At 42.5% G+C, this 24,327-nt stretch overlaps 1 protein-coding gene across 7 annotated transcripts in view; it reads right to left on the reverse strand.

Annotated features, from left to right (window-relative positions):
- LOC135260850 (catenin delta-2-like) overlaps positions 1 to 24,327 on the reverse strand; it is a 178,266-nt gene that overhangs the window by 142,159 nt on the left and 11,780 nt on the right. For all 7 annotated transcript variants that reach the window (XM_064346484.1, XM_064346485.1, XM_064346488.1 and 4 more), the window contains exon 2: positions 8,861 to 8,994. In XM_064346484.1, coding sequence (XP_064202554.1) covers positions 8,861 to 8,989 — 129 coding nt within the window. In that variant the 5' untranslated portion in view covers positions 8,990 to 8,994. The remainder of the gene's footprint in view (positions 1 to 8,860; positions 8,995 to 24,327) is intronic.

A 24,327-nucleotide genomic window follows, 5' to 3' on the forward strand; every position in this document is an offset into this window, starting at 1 on the left:
GTAGGTCAGTGCATTAGCATAGCACACAGGCTATCTCTGCAGTGCTGATTGCACAGGTGTGTGTGGCAGAGCAGTGACTTGAGGCACAATTAGAAATTAACTCATTTTTATTCTAAAATGATGTTTTAAAAAATAAACACGAGTAGACAAATGAGAGGATGCAGTATAGAACATGGAAGCAGTGAGACGAATGACAGAAGGGGAAAAAGAAAGAGAGAGGGAGAAAGGGAGAGAGAGAGACGTCAGTGGTACTAAGCCCTTAAAATACACCACACTGTGACCGATGACCTGTCAGCGGTGAAAAATATTAAGCTAAGAAATGGGTTCAGACTGCAGGAGTGTAGCCCGCAGACACTGGCTGACAGAATAAACCATGGCTACCCAGAGAGGACACGTGGTGCCCACACTGCAGCTATGAAGACGCTGCGAAAGAGCTGCACTCCATCATAAAATGTGAGAACTACGGGGTCGTAAGATACATACAGTCCCCCCCCCACAATATTGCAGATACATTCAAGACTCCCTGCCCTACAGAAACCATTAAGACATTTTTTGACCTGTGATAGTTCTTGAGCTTACACATGCTTAGCAAATGTGTTTTCTTCCTTAAAGTAGGACCCTACATGCAATTGGATTTTTCATTTTAGCATGCATTTCAGTATGCATTTTTCTGTGACATTTAATTTTATCTCCAGTGCTACTGTATCATAATCATAACATACATTATACAGTTAAATTCAAATGTTTTTTTAATTTAACATGTATGTGTGTCTGTGTGTGTGTGAGAGAGAGAGAGAGAGTGAGTGTGTATGTGCATCTGTATGACAGAGAGAGACAGTGTGTGCGTGCACTTGTGCATGTGTGTGTGAGAGAAAGAGAGACAGAGAGGAGAGAGAGAGTGAGAGAGAGAGAGAGGTTCTGTGTGTGAGAGAGAGATAGAGAGAGAGAAAGACATAATAATATAGAGAGGGATGGAAAGGGTGATAGAGTATAAAATTATCCAGGCATTATTCCCTGATGTTCACCTTGGCTTGCACAGGCTAGATCCACTCCTTTGATAAGAGCAGTTAATATCATACCAATAAAAGACATCTGAGCTGAGGATGATGGACTGTTTCCCGGATGAGAACGCTAAGCGCTATGCATGTAGCATGTAACACGATGTGTCTGGCAAAGAGACTGTCTTCTGCAGCTGGCTGTATTCTGTGACAGGCGGATATGGGGAGGTGGGGCGGGGGGGGGGGGGGGTGGGTTTGTTGTACAAAGCCCAAACCCCCCCTCTAACACACATCACACTGCCAGTGTCGTCCCTCCTTATCATGAAAGGACAGCAGGCAGCTTGCTGCTAGCACTGGAGGGACACGTGCACACTGACAGTTTACAACCCAGATACACATCAAAATCTATTAACCTTCTGGAGCCGCAAACACAATCGAGGGGGGGGCTTGTTTTGTCTTTTTTGGTCTTTTTGCTGTGGTAAACAGCCTACGCCCTCATCCCTCCACCCTAATCACAACCAATTGTCGCTGGCTTTTGGCTATTACTGTATTGCTACTAACCGGGCCCAATAAATATGCTATAAATAATTTTATATAGTACACATAGTCACATGGCCACAAAACTCCGCTATTTCTCATTTTGGGCTATAACTATCCTCTTAATTCACAGGAAAGAAAAGGCTTTTGTAGCTTTGGGCTAGAATCAATCTTGTACCCTTTACTCTGTCTCACAATGTAGCTGCAAGTTTTTAAAAAAAATGTTTACTTTACAAACAGTTTGACAAGAGCCGCGAACATCAAAACTAATGAAAAAATGTGGGTGCGTTGAAATAAATTAACATTTCAGCATGTATCCATTTAAAAAAGCAAATGAAAATGAATGCACATATGGAACTAAAGTAGCCACAATATAGAACTTTAAGTTTATACTCGCTATAGCCTATAGGGTGAGAGGGGTTAGAAAAAAAGGCCTGGGCATTGTCACACACTTCTGCTTAAAATTTCAAAGTGGGTCAGCGGAGCCATGATGCACGCCATTGAGGTGTGGGTGTTCAGGCTGCTGTGTTGACCAAAATGGGAGGCTCATTCCACCACTGGGGGGCCAGAACAGGCAAGAGACTTGCAGGAGGGAGGGTCAGGTGCCAAGGGGTAGCAGAACAGAGAGGTCTGGCTGATGTGTAGGGTCTGATGATCCTCGGAAGATATAACAAAAAGCCCAGCAGGTTAATAGCAAGGTTTTGCATTTATGCAAGCCTATAAAAGGCAGCTAATGGAGGGAGAGATCACATGACTGAGCTGGGGGAGGTTGTAGATCAGGCCAGCAGCAGCGTTTTGGACGAGCAGCAGAGGTCTGATGGGGGAGGCAGAAGACCAGGGAGGAAGGAGTTGCAGCAGACCAGACGGGAGGTGAGCAGAGACTGGACTAATAGCTGATTTGAGCAGGTGGTGAGGAAGGGGGGCGGATTCTTCAGATCCTGTACAGGAAGCATCTGGACAACCAACTTACTGCTGTGATGTTCTTGGAGAGGGACTGATGCATGATGTTTGCTGTTGGCAAAACAACATTTCTCATTTTGTCCTCGACTTGCTACCCACAAATAAAATGCGAATTTTACTTTTTTCCTGAAAAACTCTATCTGCCAATGTTAAGTGCCTAACTCACCAAATTATCATTTGAAAAAAAAGGAGGAGAAATAGAAACTTGCATTTGTTTGCAAGTCAAGGTTAAGGGTAATCCTTGACAGAATCCAGGCCGATTTCCCTAATAAATCAGTCAGATCTCCAGAAAGCCAAAGACCTAATTTCCATAAATCCAAGCCAATGCTTTCCGTTTCCACATGTTTAAATGGTAAAACCTGCAAGCTTCCTGGGCCCAGAAGACTTGGTCTCTGTCTGTGTTTCCAATCCATGTCCTGGGGTGTACAGATGTATGGGTTTCTTCAGTCCAGCACTGCTCTCATTAATTCAATGCTGACGGTACAACTGAATAAATATCTTTCCCCAATAATTCAATTTCTGTGCCTTCGGCACAAATTCAACTAGATCTGTGTTTTAGATACTGAATCCTTAAAACCTAGATCATTATAAAACATACATTTTAGGTTTGGACTTTTTGAGTTGGATGTGTTGAGGGACCCATTACCAGAATTGTTGTTCTTCTGATCTGGTATTTGACATTGGCCTAGCTAAGCACAAAAAAGAAAACAGATAAGAAAGGCCCTGCGCCAAGCAGAGGTATTTATTTGTTGACTTTTTTTATTCATGAAAACATTTATTCTTTCAGTTTTCTTTGGCAAATGTGACCTGGTTCTGCTGGGCCATTTGTAGAAAAGTCTTTTTCCATGATTGAAAAATGTACACAATTCCAAGGGTCACATCTAAGCACAAGAGTTCAGATGTGGTGACCAGAGACTGTTGAGATTATACACTTGGTGTTCCTTCCTGTTACAGCTAAGGAGTTCAATGCCTATTTCATTTCTGAAGTGTAGGAGCTCCAGGGCCAGTTCACCAATGTAGGGATGGAACTTTAAATGCAAAGTTTAAACAGTTCAATCTCTGTAACACAGATACAGAATCTTTTTGGCCACTGTACTGTTAGACGGCTATGGATAACTGATGCTTTATGAGATCTGACCTGTGTTCTCTATTTGTTCCAACGACCTTCTGTATGCACTCATTGTACGTCGTTTTGGATAAAGGCATCTGCCAAATAAAATGTTGAGCAATGTAATGTTATTCCTGATTGGGGCTGACATGAACCAAAAAGGAGGGGGTCACTAAGAGTGAGTCCCTGGATCTCACAGTGGCGGCCATTTTACCCTCCTGAATTCAACTGCAGCAGCACTGGGGCCTCCCAGCAGAATTAGAGCAGTGGAGGGGAGCAGTGAAAGACAGGTTGGCTTGGGGTGGGGGCAGGCTGACAGCCAGACTGCCACTGTGGGTCATTCTGGCTTAATCTCATATTCCTGCACGCCGCTGCACTTCCTACCAGAAAGAGGTTATCCCACCCTCCCCCCCCACTGGAAGTCAGCGGGGCCAGCTGCAGAGGCCATCTGAAATGCAGGCCTTGTCAGCCCACATTCACATCTACACGTGTTGCCAGGCCAGGCTCAGAATAAGTAAAACCCCCCCTGCCTGAACGAAGGGCCCGGGCAACACTCCCCCCGCAGGCCCCCAAGCATGGGGCCAACCTCCAGAGCACCTTCAGCTACAATAGCGGGATGCCTCCCCGCCGACCTTTCATTTTGGATTTGTTTTAAACTGATTTGTATTTGAACACACACACACACACACACACACACACACAAACCGACTAGAAAGCACACACGGGGGATACATTAAGTGAGGTGGAAATGAGGGGGTAGTAATGAAATGGGGGGTCAGTGCCGAGTGACATGCGGTGTCATTCTGAATCATTTCTCGGGTGTTGGGGGTATGTGAGTGCGCTTAGCAGGCACGTTTTAATCAGGTATTTAAAAGCTATACTTCTGACTGCTTAGTGGCTTTCATTTCCTTTCATCTTTTGAATTTATGCCATGTCCACTTTTTCGTTTAAATAACTTTAACAGCTGTGTCTTATTGGGACGAGTTATTCAAACAAATAGTTTTCCTCCTGCATCTCACGGTAGCAAGCAAATCTCCAATTCGAAGGCAACACTCCAACTCTCCAATTTGCAAACAACACCACAGCTCTCCAATCTCCAGATTTATTCAAACACAGTCACAAGCGACAAAGCTCAATTAGTTTAAATAATACAACATTTAATTTAGGTGAGTGGTTCACTGCTTGGCTGAACTGAAAGCCTGCGGACACTGCAGCCCCTTCAGGACCAGGGATGGTAGCACTGCTGTCCAGGATAAGGTTCGAGTAGCCCAATAGGAACTGTGGCCCTATGGGACCAGTTCTGAGTAGCCCTGCAGGCACTGTGGCCCTCAGGACCCAGGATTGAATAGCCTAACCCAGTACCATTTACAAGTGCAATTCTAAATTTACAGATGGATGTATTCTGCCCTAGGCTCGAAATCATTTAATTTCTCAAGGCTCAACATTGTACTGAAGGATATGCAGAGAACGCTGATAACTGTATAGTTGTGCTGTCAACAAGGAATTGTAAACCTCAGAGACCTTGGTAGAAGTTAGGTTATCATTTGCATGTTATAAGTAGATATCATTTCCTTGCAATCCTATTCTCATCTCTGCATTCAGGGGACTAAATTAATCTATATTTACTTGTCAATAGTTATGTTGGAAAACATGTTTTTCCCCAATATGAAATATCACATTTTGCAGCTCTGATCATATGTCATTTGATCCAAGCCTCCTTTTTTACTTTCCAAAATGTCTGTCAAGTTGTTTCAACAGGGACTGTACATCAGAGCACAAAATGAATGTAATCCCTAAAGCATCAAGCCAAAAATATTAGCTGCAATCCCAGAAAGGATATTTACACAGCATATGGTGTTTGTGTTTAACAATTCCTCAATACTGACAGTGCAACCCACTCTAACCTTTTAGCAACACGTTACATAGACATAGGATGACAGCAGAGAAAGCAGGAAAAAACAAACTAACAAAGAGCAAGCAAAAATGAATCAGTAAGAATGGCACAAGCCTAGAAGCCACCTTTTTCCAAGTCGATTTGCATAAAATGTACTGAACTGGACATCTACTGAGGCAGCTCAGGTTGAAACTCGCTCAACGTTACAACAACTGTGCCCCACCCGGGATTCAAACCCGTAACCTACTGACTGCAAAGTCCAAAGTCGTTTATCAATTTAGACAAGATCCTTGCAATCCACAAAAGGAATCCACAGCACTGTGTAAAGCCTATATGTCCACCTGCATGCACAACCTTCAATCTCCATTAGGCTACATCTTTATTCACTGTCCACAAGTTAAATAAGCACTCGTCCCTCACAACTTTTCACACTGTTTATTCTACAGATACAGTCTGGCAAGTTAGCTGCGGCCACCACTAACATTGGCTAACTATAGGAAAAAACTCCTGCTTTTACTAGTAAGTCAGAAAAAAAGAAATATATAGATTGAATCCAGATTAGCGAGTCATTTCAGCAGACCTCCATAATGCATAAAAATACATTTAAATAAAATGACGTGTTAACACAACTGCGGCAAACTGCATGTGTTGATGCAACGTGCCGCCTCTGGTTGCGAGCACTCTTTCTGGTTTTCACAATCTAGAAGCCTCATTATTCAAGCAAGGCCTGTATATCACAGACCTGTATTTCACAGGTATATTACAATATTCCTAGAGGGAAAATACACCACTGTATGCTGTATACAGACAATGAACTCAGTTAGAAATGTGTAGACACAAATGACCGTGTTTACGACCAGTATCGTTACTTTGTTTATGCAGTGTTGCTATTTATTATCATTAGTGCGATGTTCAGGTTTAAAGCCTCCACCAGAAGGCCTAATCATATGATGAATTGCTTGTATGTTCTATGAAATTTTCAAATTTGCATTGTTGCCTGGCACACAGGATAAACTAACCTCTAGAGGTTTGCTGTCTGAAGGAGTTTTCCAGGACCGGTTGTTAAACACATGCTCAAAAAAGCCAAGAATTCTCACTAAAAAGGTTTCGTTTATCAACAGCTGGCACTCACTCAGGCTAAGAATACAACAATAATTTTTTTATTTAATTTTTTTAAAACAGTGAAATTGCAGTGGTCAATAGCCCCAAAAATTACCCACAAATTGAAAGAATGATCATTCATGGATATGGAAAGTCACACATGAACATTTAGGCAGAAATAATGCAGGTAAACTCTGAAATGTTTCAGCTCCACTGTCGGTAGGACAAATGCTATGTGGAAAGCTGGTGGCTGGCGCGTCCATATTTTACAGGGCAAACAGCCCGTTTCACAGCAAACGGAACTCCAGGGTGAATTTATGAAGCGGCCGGCGCGTTTTGGAAAGCACCGGTCCCACACGCGGGGCGTCGCTGAACCGCGGAGTGGAACCGCTAAGGCCCGCAGAGTCTGGCACAGATACCGCTGGCACGGGTTTGCCAGATCTGCATGGGGAAAGTCACCATCTCTGGAAACCTCAATAAGCCTCTGTGTGTGGAGAGAGAGACATCGGGACGATTTGGCCTGGTGGTGTGGTGGGGTGTTCATTCTTGCTTGCTTCCTACATGTACAATGTAGCTTCTTTTATTTCTTTTCTTTTTTTACATAGAAAAGAACACTATAATTAAAATAGGCCAGCTTCTCAACACAAATGTCTCTGGGTCACTCCAAAAGTCTTTAAATTTGGTAATAGAAATCACAATTATGGAATCACTATGCAGTCCTCAAAGACATATCTCACAAAGTACGTTCACTGCTAACCATCTCTACTGAGAGCCAAAGAAAAAAATGGGTTTTCTGTAGTTTTATTTATTATATACTTTTTACTCACATCAACTAAAATAAAACCCAAAATATATGGCATATAATTGAATAATTGTTACAGTTCTTCTGATTTGTATTAAACAATATACAATATACATGCATTTTTTATTGGGGTAAAGGGGTAAAGTGTGTTTGGTGTGCAAATATGCAAATATTTAGTACAATGACCACAGGGCTGTCATCATATGCATCCTTTTTAAGTACGTCTCAGAGATTTGTGGAATTATATACAGTAGGATACTTATCATAGACCGGATTTTATCAGGCCAGAAGAAGGGAAATCCTTCCACTCTATCCTTTTATCCTTTTAAATACCATGCTAACCCTATATATTTCATAAACTGAAAGCCAGTTATATTTATAAGATGTAACTAATAATAGCATACATGCCACCTAGCTACTGAAAGTGGATATGTCTGATTATGCTTGAAAATCCAGACCAGCAGTCCAACCCAGAAGTCACAATACTGGTCAAAATAAACCAATACCCATTCTGGCTAAAGTAAAGATGTCCACCTCCATGGCAACTAGCATGAAAACCTCGAATACCCTGAAATTTATTCTTTTTTTGTAATCTTGTATTTTAAGGTGACTATACAAATGTGCTTCTCTCACAATCTTGAGCTTATTGTCAGACTGAAAAAAGCTTTCAAACTGATTGGACCCCTTGGAATGGAAAGAAAAAAATCTAATTCTTCTCCACTCATTCTGTTTGTAATCAGTTGCCCCTGCCACTGCTCTTCCAGACGCTGGAATTAAAGTGACAAATGCATGCAGACGCTTACAGGAATGCACAGGAACATTAGGAATGGTGAAAGAAACACCGGTGTGAGAAACAACATTATTCACTTTATTTTATTAAAGTTAGCAAACACAGGACGTTCCAGTGCATTATAGTCACATGGTGTTCTCTGTTTAGCACGCCATAGATTACCAGACCATTTTTCTTTCTTTTCCAAAAATTCACATCATTCAGAGTTCAGAGACCCATTTTACACTGCTGAAATTGTCCTTTTTCGCCACTGACATTTTTCAACACTTGTCACTTTGCCTAAAAGCTTCTGCCAAATAGCTGTATAATAAATGCCATTTGTTTTCTCTGAAACAAATAGGGTGAAAGTACTCACACAAGAGTGCAACGCCACTGAAGCACTGTTGTTTTAGTACTTTTACATAGTTACATGTTTTAATTACTGACTGAAGCACTCAAACAGTGAAGAACTGAAGTAGCCTTTAGTGATTCCTGGCATCCTCAATCCTGCAGTCCTTGACCACATCCCCCAAAACTGAAGACATTTAGAATATTACAAAACAAATTGGGCCCACAACAAATTCCATGATGGGAGAAGAAGTACAACAAATCTAAGGGAGCGTTTTCACTCCCATCACCATGAGACAGGTCGGTATTCTTCAAGACCGCTCAGGACTGCGACGGGACCTACCTGCTCTTTGACGGAGGCCAGGATGGCGGACGTGGTCTCTGTCTCGGACCCGTCGCCGTTGGACGCGTTCAACACGGGGCTCAGCATGCCTGTCTTTTCCTGCTCAGACGGCTGGTCAGGAACTGGCATAGCTCCTGGAGCGGAAGAAAAGCAAATTGGAAGTGTGTTAAAGAAACGGGGAACAGAATTTCCTCCAGCGACTTTACAGCAGGAACGGCTCAATTAGCGGCAACCTGCGAATCCGATGCGTTGTAGTTGTCAGGGAATGAAAATGTCTTCTCCGAGCAGACCACTGGCTCACAAAAATCACTTCAGAACAGGGCTTGTGCGTCGACTCTAATGAGCTCAAGAATGTGCATTTTAGACAGATTCCTCAAAGCAAATGGTTACCAATTAACCTGAAAACTATTTTTGAAAAGTGCAAAGTAATTAAGGCAATTCGTAACTTAAAATGACAGACAATTCTTTCACAATTTTCATCTTTGGCTTTCATCGTTTGTGCAAAAAACGAACAAGTGTTTACTTCCCGATCAACAGAGAGAATGTTTTAAGTGGCATGAAACATTCTGCACGAACAAGCCCCAGGAGAAAGCCATCACTTAGAGAAGCGGTGTGTATCCCACTGAAAGCAGAATCTGATAGCATCTAATGTAGTGGTAACCTGAGCAACCGTGGCCAAAATTAACCCCCCCCACTTCTGGCTGTAAGAAGCCAGCCGTGCAGCATCATCATGAACTTCCAGTCATAGCTGTCAAATGTCACAGGTGTAAATGTAAGTCGACATGGAACTCAATGTGAGTGCCCACACAACTCATAGCTTTCACACGGATTGCAGACTGTCGAAAAAAAAACAAAAAAACCTCAGACTGATCAGTATGTTTACACAAGGAAGTTGAAGCATAAAAAATTGCTGTGCGCTGACATTCAGCCAAAGTAATTACTCAGGTGCAGCCATAATCTCACAAAGTACACTCTAATGAGTTTTAGATACACTAAGTTACTGTACATTTAACAAATTTAGACCATTTTTTATTGATTACACATCAAACACCTGGACGTTACTGTAGTTACATAGTATAAACAGGGAATAATGTGTTGAATTGACAAGGAAGACGAGCGTAATCCATGGCACAATGTCCAGGCGGTTGAAAATGGCTGACTCTGCCAAGTCTGTGTGACCATTAATAAAGACAACTCGCATTATTGGAGAAGACAAGAGGTCTCAGCAGACAAGCACTTTCAGAGAAAATCAAATTATACCCACTTAAGGCTCTATTTTCGGAGCGTTCGCATAGTTTCATCTATCTTTCTCACATTAGGGTTGAGCTAGAAGTCAGAGGCCTGCCTGTCCACTGGAATGACCTTTTTGATGCTGGAGTCTACGTAAGAACACTTGTGCAGGACAGTCAGATTTACAAAGAGGAGCCAAAACAGGGTTAAAACTTTTGAAACATGCAGTGCCTGCTGTAAAAAGTTGAAATAGAAATGGAGGGTTCAGTCCAATCACTGTTAACTCAATTAGCGTATTTGTCATTAAGTGATTATTCCCCCCTTACCATTGAATTACATAATTACTTTCTTAAACTGGATACTCTCCCAACCACCCGTCAAGTTTATAAAATATCCCATAAAAATACTTAAGAAAAATTGGATACTGGCAGTATAATATTCATTTCAATTGTATAAACATTTTCTTGTTGATACAGTATAGAACAGTATAGAACTAATAAAGAAGCACATAGCCATATTTTTATCATTAGATTATAATGATGAAATGATATCGGATAATATTACACACATTAGACTGGATGCCCATCCTGACCCCAGTGTTTATAGAATAGGACACAATGATAAAACAAAACACTGGCAATGGCAGTATAAAATAAAAATATATAGAACAAATGTATTCCATTTTATCATATTTAAATTCTTCCTTTTAACTCTTTTTGAAGCCTGTTTCTCTTTTACTATACTTATTGCTGCTGCTGAATTTAATAGTTTCACTGCATTTTTTTCTTGCTACATGTGCTATTTAGAAAGTTTAAATTGTTTCAATAAACACACGTGTTTCTTCACTTTGTTTCAGTGTGACAAATACAGTTTTTGTTTGTTTTAGACTGCTGAATGATTCCCTGAAAGGCCTATTACCATCGGCACCTGTTCTGGTTCTCTGCAACCCATTGTTACCTTTCTTCCGAAGACTAATACCTAGATTTAATATATTAAGATGTAAGATATACTTTACCATCATAAATATGGCAGAGTATACAATCTGACAGCCTGATCATACCAGATATTACTTCAATATGCTGCCATGGAAACAGCAGTCCCCAGAAGCCTCATTAAAATGCAAAACGCTGCTTATTCCAGTGTTAATTATCCATGAAGCTGTCTGGCCACCACACTCTCTCTTCATGGTCTGTGCACCACTGGGAAATTCTCAAACAGTGACTGTGTGTGTACAGCAAGGATTCACTGAAGTAATTTGGCTATATAAAAGGGAATACAGCCAGGTCAAGGTTTCCAAGTGTAACCATCTCTGAAGCAACAACATGCTTCAGACAAGCACAGAAAAATGTTTATGTAAAGTTCAACAATGCTCATTGGGGCTGGAAGATCAGGCCTATGATCACCTGCTAACACTCTTCCCAAAGAATTTGGAAAAAATAAATTAGAAATCAAAAACAATTATTATGGTGATGATGATGATGATGATGATGATTATTATTATTATTCTTACCTCTGGCAACAGAGAGTTTACGTGGGGTTATGTTTTCACCCCCATTCTGTCTGTCTGTCACTTTGTCTGTCTGTCTGTCAGTTTGTCTGTCTGTCTTCTTCCTCCATTACAGCAGCTAGCTAGCTGTCAACAAATGCTCAGCTGAAATCAGATCCTGGACCACAGGCTGTGTAGCCACACCTACCCCTCCCCACACAGAAACGAACGCCAAGCCCAGAAACATTCTGAACACATTTCAGGACAACAAAAACAGGTAAAGTTTCATGAATTTTGGGAAAATGCATAAAGACAGAGATTACCAGTGCATCACAGATATGCCTTAGCATGGTTATTTTATAATACTTTCAAGTTAAGAATCCTGCATAGTATGCCTTTAGTGACTAGAATTTAAACGGACTTACATTATGTTCACTTAGCATTCTGTTGAATTTCCAACATGTGAAACTGAAAGTTGGATAAATATGATGATTACTCAGGTCACCACAGGCCAATCACAAGCACAGAAATTTAGAAAACTTGAATGGGCAGTGATCATACATCAGGAATTACTTGCTTATTTTCTCTCTTCACACAGTTAGAAAACTAAAAACAACCAAACTGTGCCTGTGAAGAAAAGAACACCAATGCGAAAGTAAGTCACAGTAAAGAACAAATGCTAATTGTGTTTTATCCTGCAGTAAATTTTTAACATGTCACCAAGGTGGATGTTCACGATGGTCACAGAGGTGGACCACACCTGATCAAGGGAAAAGCAGCCATTTTCCTCTGGGACTCAAACCTAAAACGTTGCAGCTATGAGCCTGGTGCCCACCACAGCATCAGAGTGCCTCCTGCTTTCACATACCTCTACTAGGGCAGCTGTTCGACACTACAATGTGGAGCAAGGTCCTGAGAGCTGGAAATATTAGCATTAAGCTGCCTGAATCCCAAATGACACATTACTGTCCTACCCTACAGCAAGGAACTTAATTAGCGTTGCTTTAGTAAATGACCAGTTAAACGCAACGGCTGGCCTGGATATGGACACACACTCAGTCAGAAAGTATGTGTGTGCAAAACACAATAAATATACAGTTTATATTCTGCTGATGCTTGTTTCCATGAACACAGTGGTCTCAGGTTACATGCACTATTGGAAATAGTTCCAGGCAGAAATATGATTAAATATAATCTTTTTTTAACAATAATTGCATAATAAACACCCGTACAACCTCTGGATGCAATGTGACAGTCCAAGCTTTTTTGTTTTTTGAGTTAATTGAAGTGAATTTTCTTGCTTTAGATCTCAAACCCCTGCATTCCCCTGCAGCCATTGTAAACCCGTAACTTGATCACACACAAAAACTGTCTGGGCCAATCGAAAACATACCCAAACCAGAGATCCACAGAAAGTGAACAATTCCTTTAAAGACTATTATCAAACAACTCAAGCACTTAAAACTACCACCATCAAAATGATGTTTTCAAGAAGTTTCTAAATTCGAGGACTTAACGATTTTTCAGTAGAGTGTGGGAATCCAGTCAATTTCCAGACAGTTCCGAAAGAACAGGAGCACAGTTACTGTGCTCAAAAAACACTGGTACTATAGTGGTGTGTATCTCACTACTATATACACACACACACACAAATACATCTGTACTGAATATGAGGTGCACATTCTAGTCACTCATAAGTAGCATAGAACATGTCACACAGATGCGTGAGAAGTACCAGGCTGTATGTCAGTCTAAGCTACTCTAAGGGTTGGGGCTGCGCGGGGGAGGAGGAGGCGGCGGGGGGCGGGTTGCTCTTTCCTTGTTCACAGTTCCTGCTCTGATGCACGGTCTGAGTCGCCGAACGCATCGCACGCACGCGGCCGCAGGTCAGAAATGCCGAGGCTGCAAACGCGGCCGTGTGAAGCCGTGTGAACCTGCTGGCGGAGGCAGAATCGGGCGACACGCCATCCGTCACAGAGCGGCCTTCACGGTGCTGCCGCCCTTCTCTGAAAACGGACTCTTCCGAAACTAAACGCACGTTTACTGTTCCTCCTTTTTCTTCACTAACAGGAAAGGCATGCCGTGCTTTCACACGCTTAAAATTCTGCATTAGTCCCTTAGCCGACACCCTCGGCCAAGGTTACTAACCCCCAGCTCAGGCATGGAGACACCACATGCAGCTCGATAAGTGCTCCTGTACATATGAGTGTACGTGTGTGTGTGCGCGTGTGTGTGTGTATGTGTGGCAACACTGGCAAACTGGCACAAATCCCTGAAACCCAATTTGTCTTATTATTAATGAATTAATGCATTTTTAAAAACACATTTATCATTTATTAGCTAATAAAATTTGGAGCTAATTCTTGCAGTATGTGCTTTCATAATGGTGCTTTCATGGCAATTCAATGCGTGCGTGTGTGAGTGCACGGGTTCTCCCAAGCATCCTGAGCACGCAGATTGATTCAAACTAATTGCAGTATTAAAGAGCACCTAAGGCTCTTACCCTGCTGTTCTAGTGTAGCGTGGGCTTCTCATTAAACCTCGGGACTGAGCTTTCTGGAAAAGGTCAATAAGTTTTGATTGTGAACCTCCATGTAACAGTTTACTGGAACACACTGGAAACGCAGCAGTTCACACATCGGCTGATTTACAGATGCTTGTTACCCGCAAACTGTAGCTTTCCCGAGGTGTCCTTTAATCGATCCACTCTAATTGCGCACTCCAGCTCTGTTTGCATTTTTTATCCTCCATTTTAAGACCTTTTTCTTCTAATACTGAATGGTCAGTTGTGTTAGGAAGCCAGTCTCATTACAGCAATAACCATTGTGACATCACAAGAGCGCACAGAGGAGGCTGCGCCTCCCTTCACTCTGCTGACTGCCAGCTGAGCTGCGCAGTCCTCACATTGGAAGAGAACCTTCACGCGCAGAGCGTCTGCAGCGATCCAAATGACCAGAGAGGGTGCTCTCGTGTGATGAGACTGTGAGAGATTGCACAGCTCATAAAGAGTCTCAAGACCTACTGAGGGGCTAACAGATACTGTATCCAGTGCCTAGTTTCAGGGTGTTACGTGAATCCGTTACATGCCTTCTCAGCCCATAAAAATCCAGGTTCAGAAAGTAAAAGTCCTCCCCTGTATTTTGTTCCAATCACCTGGCTTTGCTAGTAAGTACAATTCTACAGCCAGGAGGTCGAGAGGTAGAACTAATTATTGAAATTATCTAGCTGTGTCCTTGGGTTGGAAGAAACACATGGCAGGTCTTTTACTTTCTGGCCCCTGGACTTTCCACCTCTGATCATAATGGAGAATCCCCCCCCACCCCACTTCTGTCAGCGGGATGTGTCCCATCTCTTCACGCAACTGTGACTCCTCTCACCTATCGGGTCTATCAGCTCAGGAGGAATGCAACACATACATAAAAGATTAACAAGGCACGTCAACACAGTCCAATCAATTCAGTTTCTCACGACGTAAATGTCAGCTAAAACAGGCTGTCTATTTATATACCTTTTTTGCTGCTGTGCTTAAGGTTAATCAAGAAGAGGACACGTTTATGTTCTCATAAAAGTGTGTTCCAGGTGAATGCTTATGAAAATATAACAGCAGCAGGATGTCATTTTCCATAACTGCTCATAAATGGCATCTGCGTCGTAACAGAAGGTCCACGCTCCTGGTCACGCTTCTAAAACAATCCCATATAAAACAGGGGGCATCAGCGAGCCAACACAAGCAGAACAACAGCTTTCACAGCAGACCTTGGCAAATGCACACTTTGAACACTTTTAACTTTTCAGACGCCAGTAAAAATTTACAAAGGCTCCTCCTGCAGAGAATTTAGCTCCGAAAAACCGGAGAAAAATAAACGTTTATTTTAGAACAGTTGGGAAGCCGCAGGAGTTTTGCTGGTGTCTAATGGGCGCCTGAAACATTTTAAATAATTATTATTTGAGCCCGGCTCAGAGTGACAGGGCCTCAGCGGCAGACGGGAGAAGGACAGCGGCGTGTGAATTTTCATCGATTCTGTAAGCCTCTGGCATTTCATAGCATTTCAGAGCGGGCTCCTCGCTAAGCCTCACAGTCATGTTCCTCCGCACAGCTCCGGCAGGGATCGATGAGAGTGTCACGCCCGCGTTCCTTCAGAAAAACCGCCGTCCTCCCCCTTTGGAAATGACCACGGGGGAAAAAGGCGCGGGTTCCAAGAGCAAAAGCTTGTTTGGGAAAAAGGCCTGTGTTCTCTTTATTTGTGTTCTAACGTGTGAACAAACCGTACGCAGCAATCTGCCGCGCAGGAATAATCGGTGCCAAAGAAGACGTTGTTGGGAAAAGATCTAATGTCGGATTCGCTGCAGTTCAAGGCGTTCTTCCCCATATCAGGGTGAGACCTGTGCCGGGTGTGTCTGATGTGAGATGAGTTTATGTCAAGTGTCTGTCGCTGGCAGCTGACAGGAAGAATCTCACAAAATCCTTCTAAGACAGACATTCAAGAACGTCCTGGAGGAAGAGGCAGGCGCCCCAGAGTGCTCACCCCTCCCCCTTCAACCACATTACCGTCCTATCAGACCATCAAACCCTATACGCCATTCCTCCGCTCAAAAAAAAAAAACGGCAGTGGGGCCTGATGGGAAATCAGTGAATAATGCTCATTGCTCGTCAGGTTTTGGGACCCGCCAGCGTGTCTCAGCCTGATCGCCGCGTCGCCCCGGCGACTGACTCATCCCCCACCAGACTCCACGTCTCCGCTGCTTGGAGAGCGACGGCTGGCGGCCACGAACGTCTCCAGCCCACGCCGAATCCTGACTCCACCCGGGAAGTGGCACGCCAATGCCGGAACAGGAACAGGGCGGCGGCGGCCTGGCTAAGGGGGCTCCAGACAGACGAGACGATCTCAGCGGCGAGAAAACCGAAGGAGCGGTGGGGATAGCCTGAGAACATCCTCAAACAGTGCACAGTGCACAAGCTCTTCCTGTACCTCAAACCTGCAATGCTTCACCAACATTATGCAAACTCAAGAGTAAAACTGCCTTTCCAAGCCACAGGCCCACCATTGTACTCACACAGTAATTTAACTGCAATAAGGTTTTTATGAGTCCAAGAGGATTCAATTATACTCTGTCAGAGTAAAATGTACTCTGTCAGAGTTTATTTAACACTAAACATTTTACTGTGAAAACTGTCATAAAACCTTGCAGGAACTGAAGAATGATTCGATGTGACGATGATGCCGTGCCAACCAGGGTTTTATAAAGGCCTTATTAAGAGTCCATTAACATCTAAGAGCATGGAAAATGCCTAAGAAACAGCTATGTGTGAAACGCAGTTGACACAATGCTTGCTTGTTATACCAACAGATTAAAACCAAGAGCAAAAATAGACTGTAACTGAGGGAGGGGGCGTAAAAGGTGGCTTGAAAGGGGCAAAGAAAGACCCTGAATACTCAGAAGCAGGTGTTTAGACTTCAGCATAAGCAATTGACTCAGTAACATTCAAAATGGCATCATAAACATCTGGAATATAACCTTGCAAGCTAATTACATGTGACTGGCTAAGTTCCGGTTGCAGAATAGAACAGTGAGTGTCTCGCTGCCTGTCAGACAGATGGTCTCTCAGAATATTTCCCCCACCGCTGGCCACTTTAATTGCATTGTCCTGAATTTCCCTTTCGCTTTTGCATGAATTCAAATTATTCAACAGCTCTGTTTATTTATTGAGCCTTCCAACAACCAACCACTGCCATCAGTTCTCCCTGGCAGTATGCGGAGGTAAAATACCCTCATTGTTCATATGCTTGCATAGCTAAGGAGGCAGGAGAATGACAGATAGATAAATAAATAAATACAATCAGATTACTATGATTGTCACTTAATTGGCAGTTTCAGCGAAGCGTTGAGTGCATCACATCTCTGCCGCATGCATGTTTCGGCATCATGTCAGCCCGTCGTGTCGACCACGACCTTAGCGTCAGACCAGCGCCAACAAGTCCATTTCAGGCTAATTACGGCCATCCGCAACGCAACACGACTTCGATGTTATCTCACATCCCTACAAAAGAAAGCATCGGCAGCAAGTGTATGGAAAAACAAAAGGGTCAAATATTGGCCTCACACTTCAGCCAGGCAGTCTAATTAGCGCTATTAACCTGGTGAAGTTGCTAATAGGTATATCAAGCCAACTTGGCCTGCAACAAATTGCTCCACATGCCTTTCAAGCAACAGCATAGGCAGAGTGTCCTGTAAATGTTATTCCTCTGCCAGAAATAAGGTGTGAAGAACCTGAGAATAACTGTAATAAGTGTCTTTTTCTTATATATATATATATTTTTTTTGCATAATCACAACCGGACAGCGAAAAAAATTGTTTATAGCTCCACACTGTGCCAAAAGGAAAATGGGGGAAGCACTTCCAGGGACCGTTTCCATGGCGACAGCCGCACACACTCGCAGCGACCTATATGTGAACTGACACGTCTAAATACTGAGTGTTCACACCGCAAACTGTTCGCCCAATCACTCGCACACACACCTACGCAAAAATACATCACATCACCGGCAACGACGGGATTTACCGTGTATTCTCTCACTATGGGCTACTGATGGGAGCACGGTTGCTCAAAGACCAAAAGGGAATCTGCCATTACCCTCCAAGCTGGAGACCTTTATTAAGACTGGCAACCAAACTGCCTGAAAAAAAGAACACCGGCAACTGTTAAGGTCGTCGCTAATCATTCTATCTTTTCCGCATTTTTAAAATCTCACATTAGAGTGGCCAAAGTGCTTCTAATTCTGAAGGGTCTGAGCATTTGGCAGGTCATCAATGTTCCCAGGCACTCTGTTTACAGAGGTACAATATGTAATGCTCACTCGTATGTTCGTCTGAAAGACCAGAAAGTAGTAGACCACTTCACAACTGAAAATCAACGGCGCAAATGCAATTATGTGAACTACTGCAATTTTCTACGAAAAAGGTATGCCTCAAAAACACTGCTAATATTGTGGAACCAATTTGTGGTTAATAAAACTGTCCATTGCCTCAACACTACACTCAAAAAACACCTTCAAACTAGTGGCTTTCATTGACTTTCACTTTCACTCTGCGTGTGTGCGTGCGCATGTGTTTGCGTGTATGTGTGTGTGTGTGTGCATGTGTGTGTGTACGCGTGCGTGCATGCATGCAGGTGTGTGTGTTTACACGTGTGTGTGTGTGTGTGCGTATGCGTGTGTACGTGTGCATGTGTGTGTCTGTATGTGTGTGTGTACGTGCATGTGTGTGTGTGTGCATGCGTGCGTGCGCATGTGTGTGTGTTTACACGTGTGTGTGTGTGTGCGTATGTGTGTGTACGTGTGCATGCGTGTGTCTGTATGTGTGTGTGTGCGCGCACGTGTTGTATTTGATACCCTATGCACAGCTCCTTGTGGTGTAATCAGTAATGGCTCAGCCAAATCCCTGGACCTCCTATAGTGTTCAATCACTCCTGCCAGCAGGCTCCTCTCCTCTCAGGGTGATTTCCATTTGCTGGGGAGATTATGTGTGAATGTTGTGAGTTACAGAACACATGTAAGATAGTTCTCAGTAGCGCTGCTTTTATATAATTTAACACTGCTTCAAAATTGCAAATTGTGTAAAATATGTACTTTAATTTTTCCATTAAAAAAAAAAAAAACTCAAAAAGTTTCTAAATGAGTTGATAGATGCATTGAAAGTGTACTGTTAACCTACTTGTATTTAAGGTAACATGAAGTGAACATATTAAATTTAATTTTAAATTTAAATATTTTTTGCTCATACATAAATTACCCGTATAAATAAGAGGACAATTTTCCAATAAGATTCAGAAATTCCCATTAGCAAGTGAAGATTTAAATCTGCTTTCCCTGATCATTATATCTTAGAGGCAAACTCTATTTTGCCTTTGACATCTATAATCAGCACCACCAATTCCCTCTCACTTCATCTTAAGGGTGCCTGGACCCCTTTCACACAGCTGGTCAACAGCTGTAACCCCCCTTGGTCTCATTTGATAGAAATGCCCATGGCTTTGAGTGCCACAGCATACATTTCCCATCATGCCATTACTTTATTTCCATACAGGGCCAGGATGTGACCATCTGTCATGAGCTGGCAAAATCCTGCTCATAACACATCCCTTCAGAGCCTTCCTGTAAGCTGCATCACAGCTGAGTATGCTCCTGCAGGGTCCCGGTGATATACCCGCCTCCTGAGCACACGCCTCGTTTCAGCAGATTTACACAGGACCTCGGGAGGACCAGACACTTGGAAACACCAGTGGAAACACCGCTACCTTTTAGGCTGAACCATGCCAGGCTAAACTAAGCCAAGCCTGGCCAAGCAGGCCCTGGCTGCAAAGACTTAACTTCTCCATTGCAGTAACCAGGCTGTAGTGCAGTGCATGGCATGGTACCATACAAATCTGAAAGAGGGCTTGTAGTGCCTTTAAGCTCTTGCATAAAACTGGGGGAAAAATTTAAAAGGGTTCCAATTTTCAAAATGTCTGCATGGTCCTTACTTGCATTAGAGATTAGTCTCATGCAGCTGTTTAGTTTTATTATTTGTGATTGTGAAGGGTTTGATATTAATCATCGTAACAATAGCTATAACAGAACAGAGGAGGGGGGCAAGGTTTGAATGTCTAATGGCTGTAGTCTGTAACTTCAAATGCAATTATCCTGTTGTGCTAAATCCATTTTAAAGTCAATTTGACACTCCTTCACTTGGAAGTTGCACCTGTTTTAGGCTAAAGAGCTAAATTAATCAGAAATCACACTTATCAGGGTGAGAAAAAGTAAAATCATTGGCAACCACACATTCAGGAATTTAGCAAATGCGTTTATTTAGAGTGACCTACATATCTTACAGTCATTTACAGAGAAATCATTTATACTGCAGGACATTTACTGAAGGGGGTTAGGTTAAGTTCCTCGCGCAGGGGTACAACAGCAGTGTTCAACAGCAGGGCAAACCTACAACCTTGGAGTTTTAAGTCCAAGTCTCTAGACATTATGCTATACTGCCACCCCCACCTACTAAAAACAGAAAGACTAAAGTCATGGGAAATCACAAATATCAGGAAACATATCATTCCACACTGCTCAGACTGAAAGACTAATGGGATTGCAAGAGCATAATTTTTTGTGGGAATGGGGGGCTACAATTATTACAAATGAATTACAAAACAGGCCAAATAGAAACGACACACATCACTGGCTCAGGGACAAAAGTACATTCACCTGATTCCATATGAATGCCATATTAAAATTCAGCTTGATTTTGCCCATTTTAATTTCCTTTATTGACATTATTCACATTTGAATTCATCCACGAAGGTTAGCTGCTCCTCCAGCAACTCAAAATGCTTTTTTTCCAGTCACTGCTCTTTGATGTTTCAAACAAAAGCCTTCACGTATGACCACACATGCACTTATCAGATTATCTTTATCTCTACTTCTACACAAAGACAACTTCGTCCTGGAATTTTCATTTTTAATACATTTTCTTCTTTTTCATTAAATAGATGCCTTGCCAAAGTGTGGGGCTAAAATTTCAGCAGACAAAATATTCTCAAGATTGTATCCCACAGAGAGGTGTGCACACACACATGCGTGCGCGCACACACACACACACACACACACAGAGAGACACACGCACACAAGTGCTGGCTGGATTTACATTACCTGGGGTGCACACCTCACTGAAATTTCAATTTCAGCCCAAAAGAACATCATCTATCTGTGAATTTAGATTGGGACCACATACTGGGCTGCCTTGGTCTCCATAGTGATGGAGGAGCCAGGACACCAGTGCAGAACAGTTGGTAGCAAGTTTGAGTAATGGAGTTTCAGTAATACGTTCAGTAAGTTTCAGTAATAATTCAACTATGTAGATGGCTCATAGTGCGTAGAGAATCAGAGTGTTGCCGGCTTGAATCTTTGGTGCAATCCTACGCAACAATTACATACACTTACATGCATACTAGTCAACATTGTAGCAAAGCATTCAGGATACCAGAACTGTATATAAATGGATAAAATGTTGCATATACTGCAAGTGATGCATGTTGGCTTGGCTAAACACCTCTGACAGCTAAAAAAGCTTAATCAGTTTATTTTTCAAGTTGTTAGGCACCTGCCCTTAAATTAAGTGCTTAAAATTAGTGTCAAATGTCAAGTTATGTAGTGTCAACTGAGTGACAGTCACAGAGAGTAAATCAATGTTTAAGCATTCATCAAACATGATTCACACCATTTTTCCTTTAAACATACGTGCATAAAACAGCTCTGCTATCATTACATTGAGCAGTGAACCCTGCATGGTGAATCACCACTTTAAGACAAGCACTTTGCCACTTTATTCTACCGCACCGTTTACTGTTATCAATGAATATCCTTTATGTGTGCAAAGTGACATTACTACAGTAATTGTAGCTTTAATGTCTCAGAGTACAGTAAGAAATCCACAGTTAAGCTGAACTCCAACACAAAGATGACATATATTAAAAAATCAAGGTATACATGTTAAAAGATCAGATTATGGGAGGGTAATTTCAATCATACGCAGGAAAACAACCATATTCAATACACGGAGGCTTGCGCGTGTACGTATGTTCATGAGCATGTCCACTATTGGGGATGTATTCAATTCTGCTATATAAAGTAGCTTGCTATATTTGTCATGTGAGAGGTGAGATGCTGGTGACAAATTATCTGTTGTCGTGGAGACAGCTAAAGTGGGCAGACCATAATCTGTCAGCACCTTTCTGCTATTGCAAGGGAACCGGAGGATCGGTTGCAGGCCTGTTAACTGACAGAGCTATATAAAATGCAGATTACTCCTGGGTGGGTGCTACGTACAGTACCACTGCTGGTTCAGGTGGCTCGCTGTGCTCAAACAAATACACAAATATGCAAACCTAGATTTGCAGCAATGTCGCACAATGATTAGAAAACTGGACCCGTTTCTCAGGGCCTGCTGGTTTGATACCCAGGTGGTGCACTGCTGTTGTACCCTTGAGCAAGGCATTGAACCTGAATTCAGTACAAATCCAGCTGCAAGAACAGACTGTATGTTTAAAAAAATGTAAATGGTGTGAAGCTTACTGGACAGGAGCATCCATTAAATACCCAAATTTAAATGTAAAGTTACGTGTCCACGACTGGGACAAACAGACCCGAGACCTGTTATGTCCAAGGTCAGCCTGGAAAAATGTTGTTGAACTGTGTGTGTGTGTGTGTGTGTGTGTGTGTGTGTACTGCCTGTCACAGCTTTATCACTGTGGGAACACGTAGGATCAAACTAGTCAAGAACAGACCATAATTCGCACTGCATCTGCAACACGGTGCCATCAACTCTCACACTCCAGTGAATAACATTCAAGAACACTGCAGGCAGACCTCACAGCAGGACCCTGAACACACTGGTGCTTTATGTGTTCATCTCTAGAAATGGAGGTTCACATCTAAGAACTGTTCATACTGTAGATCAGTTTGTTTACCAGTCCCGCTCCAGGAGACCCATGGCTAAGGCCCAGTAATCAGTGGCTTGATGGCTCATCGATTAGTTGAGCCAGGTGCGTCAGCGCTGGGGTGGGACAAAATGTGCCTCAGGGTCTTCAGGACCCAGACTGTTAAACCCAGCTTTAGGCCACTTTGATACACTCAACAACTCCCAAGAAATTATGGCACAATTCACTAAATACCCAAAAGGTGGGTGCCTGTGTGCTGCATCTCCTGACAGCTCAAAAAGGCACCTGCTGTGGTTTTGGTTCTGTGACAAAATAAAACCCAGGGCAAGGTTTCTTGTGGACATTCAAGTCACAAGTCAGTCAGTTTCTTCCAAAGCCATTATCATCATGTTGGTACAGTGGCCCCAACCACAGATTTTCTGATCAAATAGCAAAAGAAAGTGCACAGTTCTGACGCCATGACAGCACAGCTCGGCAGGCAGCATGCGGAGAGAAAGGCTTGGCAGATACGTTGTTTTACTACACTCACCAGACCAAACGGGGACATAGCAGCAATGCAACAGGCCTACTAATACAAACTGGAAAAAATGACAAAAATAGGAGGAAAATGATTAAAAATTATTTTTTTAAAAAAAAGGTTGCAAATATAGAAGAGAGGTGTTGACTAAGACTGTCAAACTTGTGGGAATTTTGCAGTGCACAAAAGTCACAGTAACGGTTTACACCGTGAGGGGCCCGGGGCAATTAAAGATCCCCCAGAATACCATGCTGAAGACGTCTGCGTGCGACATTGATGATAAAAAGGAGTAAAAACTAATTACTCAATGCCCGCTGTGATCAAAGAGGCCTGCTGCTTTTCACCATATTCTGTATTCTGTCTTCAGCATACTTTACTTCTTCATTCATTAGACAGGACCTCACCGTGTTAAATACTAAAGTCCCTTTGACGTCAGGGACCCTGGGCCAGATCCTGACTGAGACACGTATGCTTAACTTTAATTTGTGCTCAAGTTAAGCACTTTTTTCCTCTGTTGGCATCCTGGATAGGGTGACTAAAGTGGAGATTTGGATGATGTTACAGCGTATGGGGTGGTCTCACTGAAATGGTCTGTCCCACTGAACTCCACATGAATCCTGGCTTCAAATTTACAGGCTTTTTAATCAAGTTTTTAGTTTTTTTTCTTCTTCTTTTTTTTTGAAGAATCATTTAAAAATATTTCTTGGCCATCTGTGAATGTATTAAAACAAGACATCAGCAAAGCAAAATTCCCAGATTT

The sequence above is a fragment of the Anguilla rostrata genome, chromosome 8 (assembly GCF_018555375.3).
Source record: "Anguilla rostrata isolate EN2019 chromosome 8, ASM1855537v3, whole genome shotgun sequence".
In the NCBI taxonomy this organism is placed as follows: domain Eukaryota; kingdom Metazoa; phylum Chordata; class Actinopteri; order Anguilliformes; family Anguillidae; genus Anguilla; species Anguilla rostrata.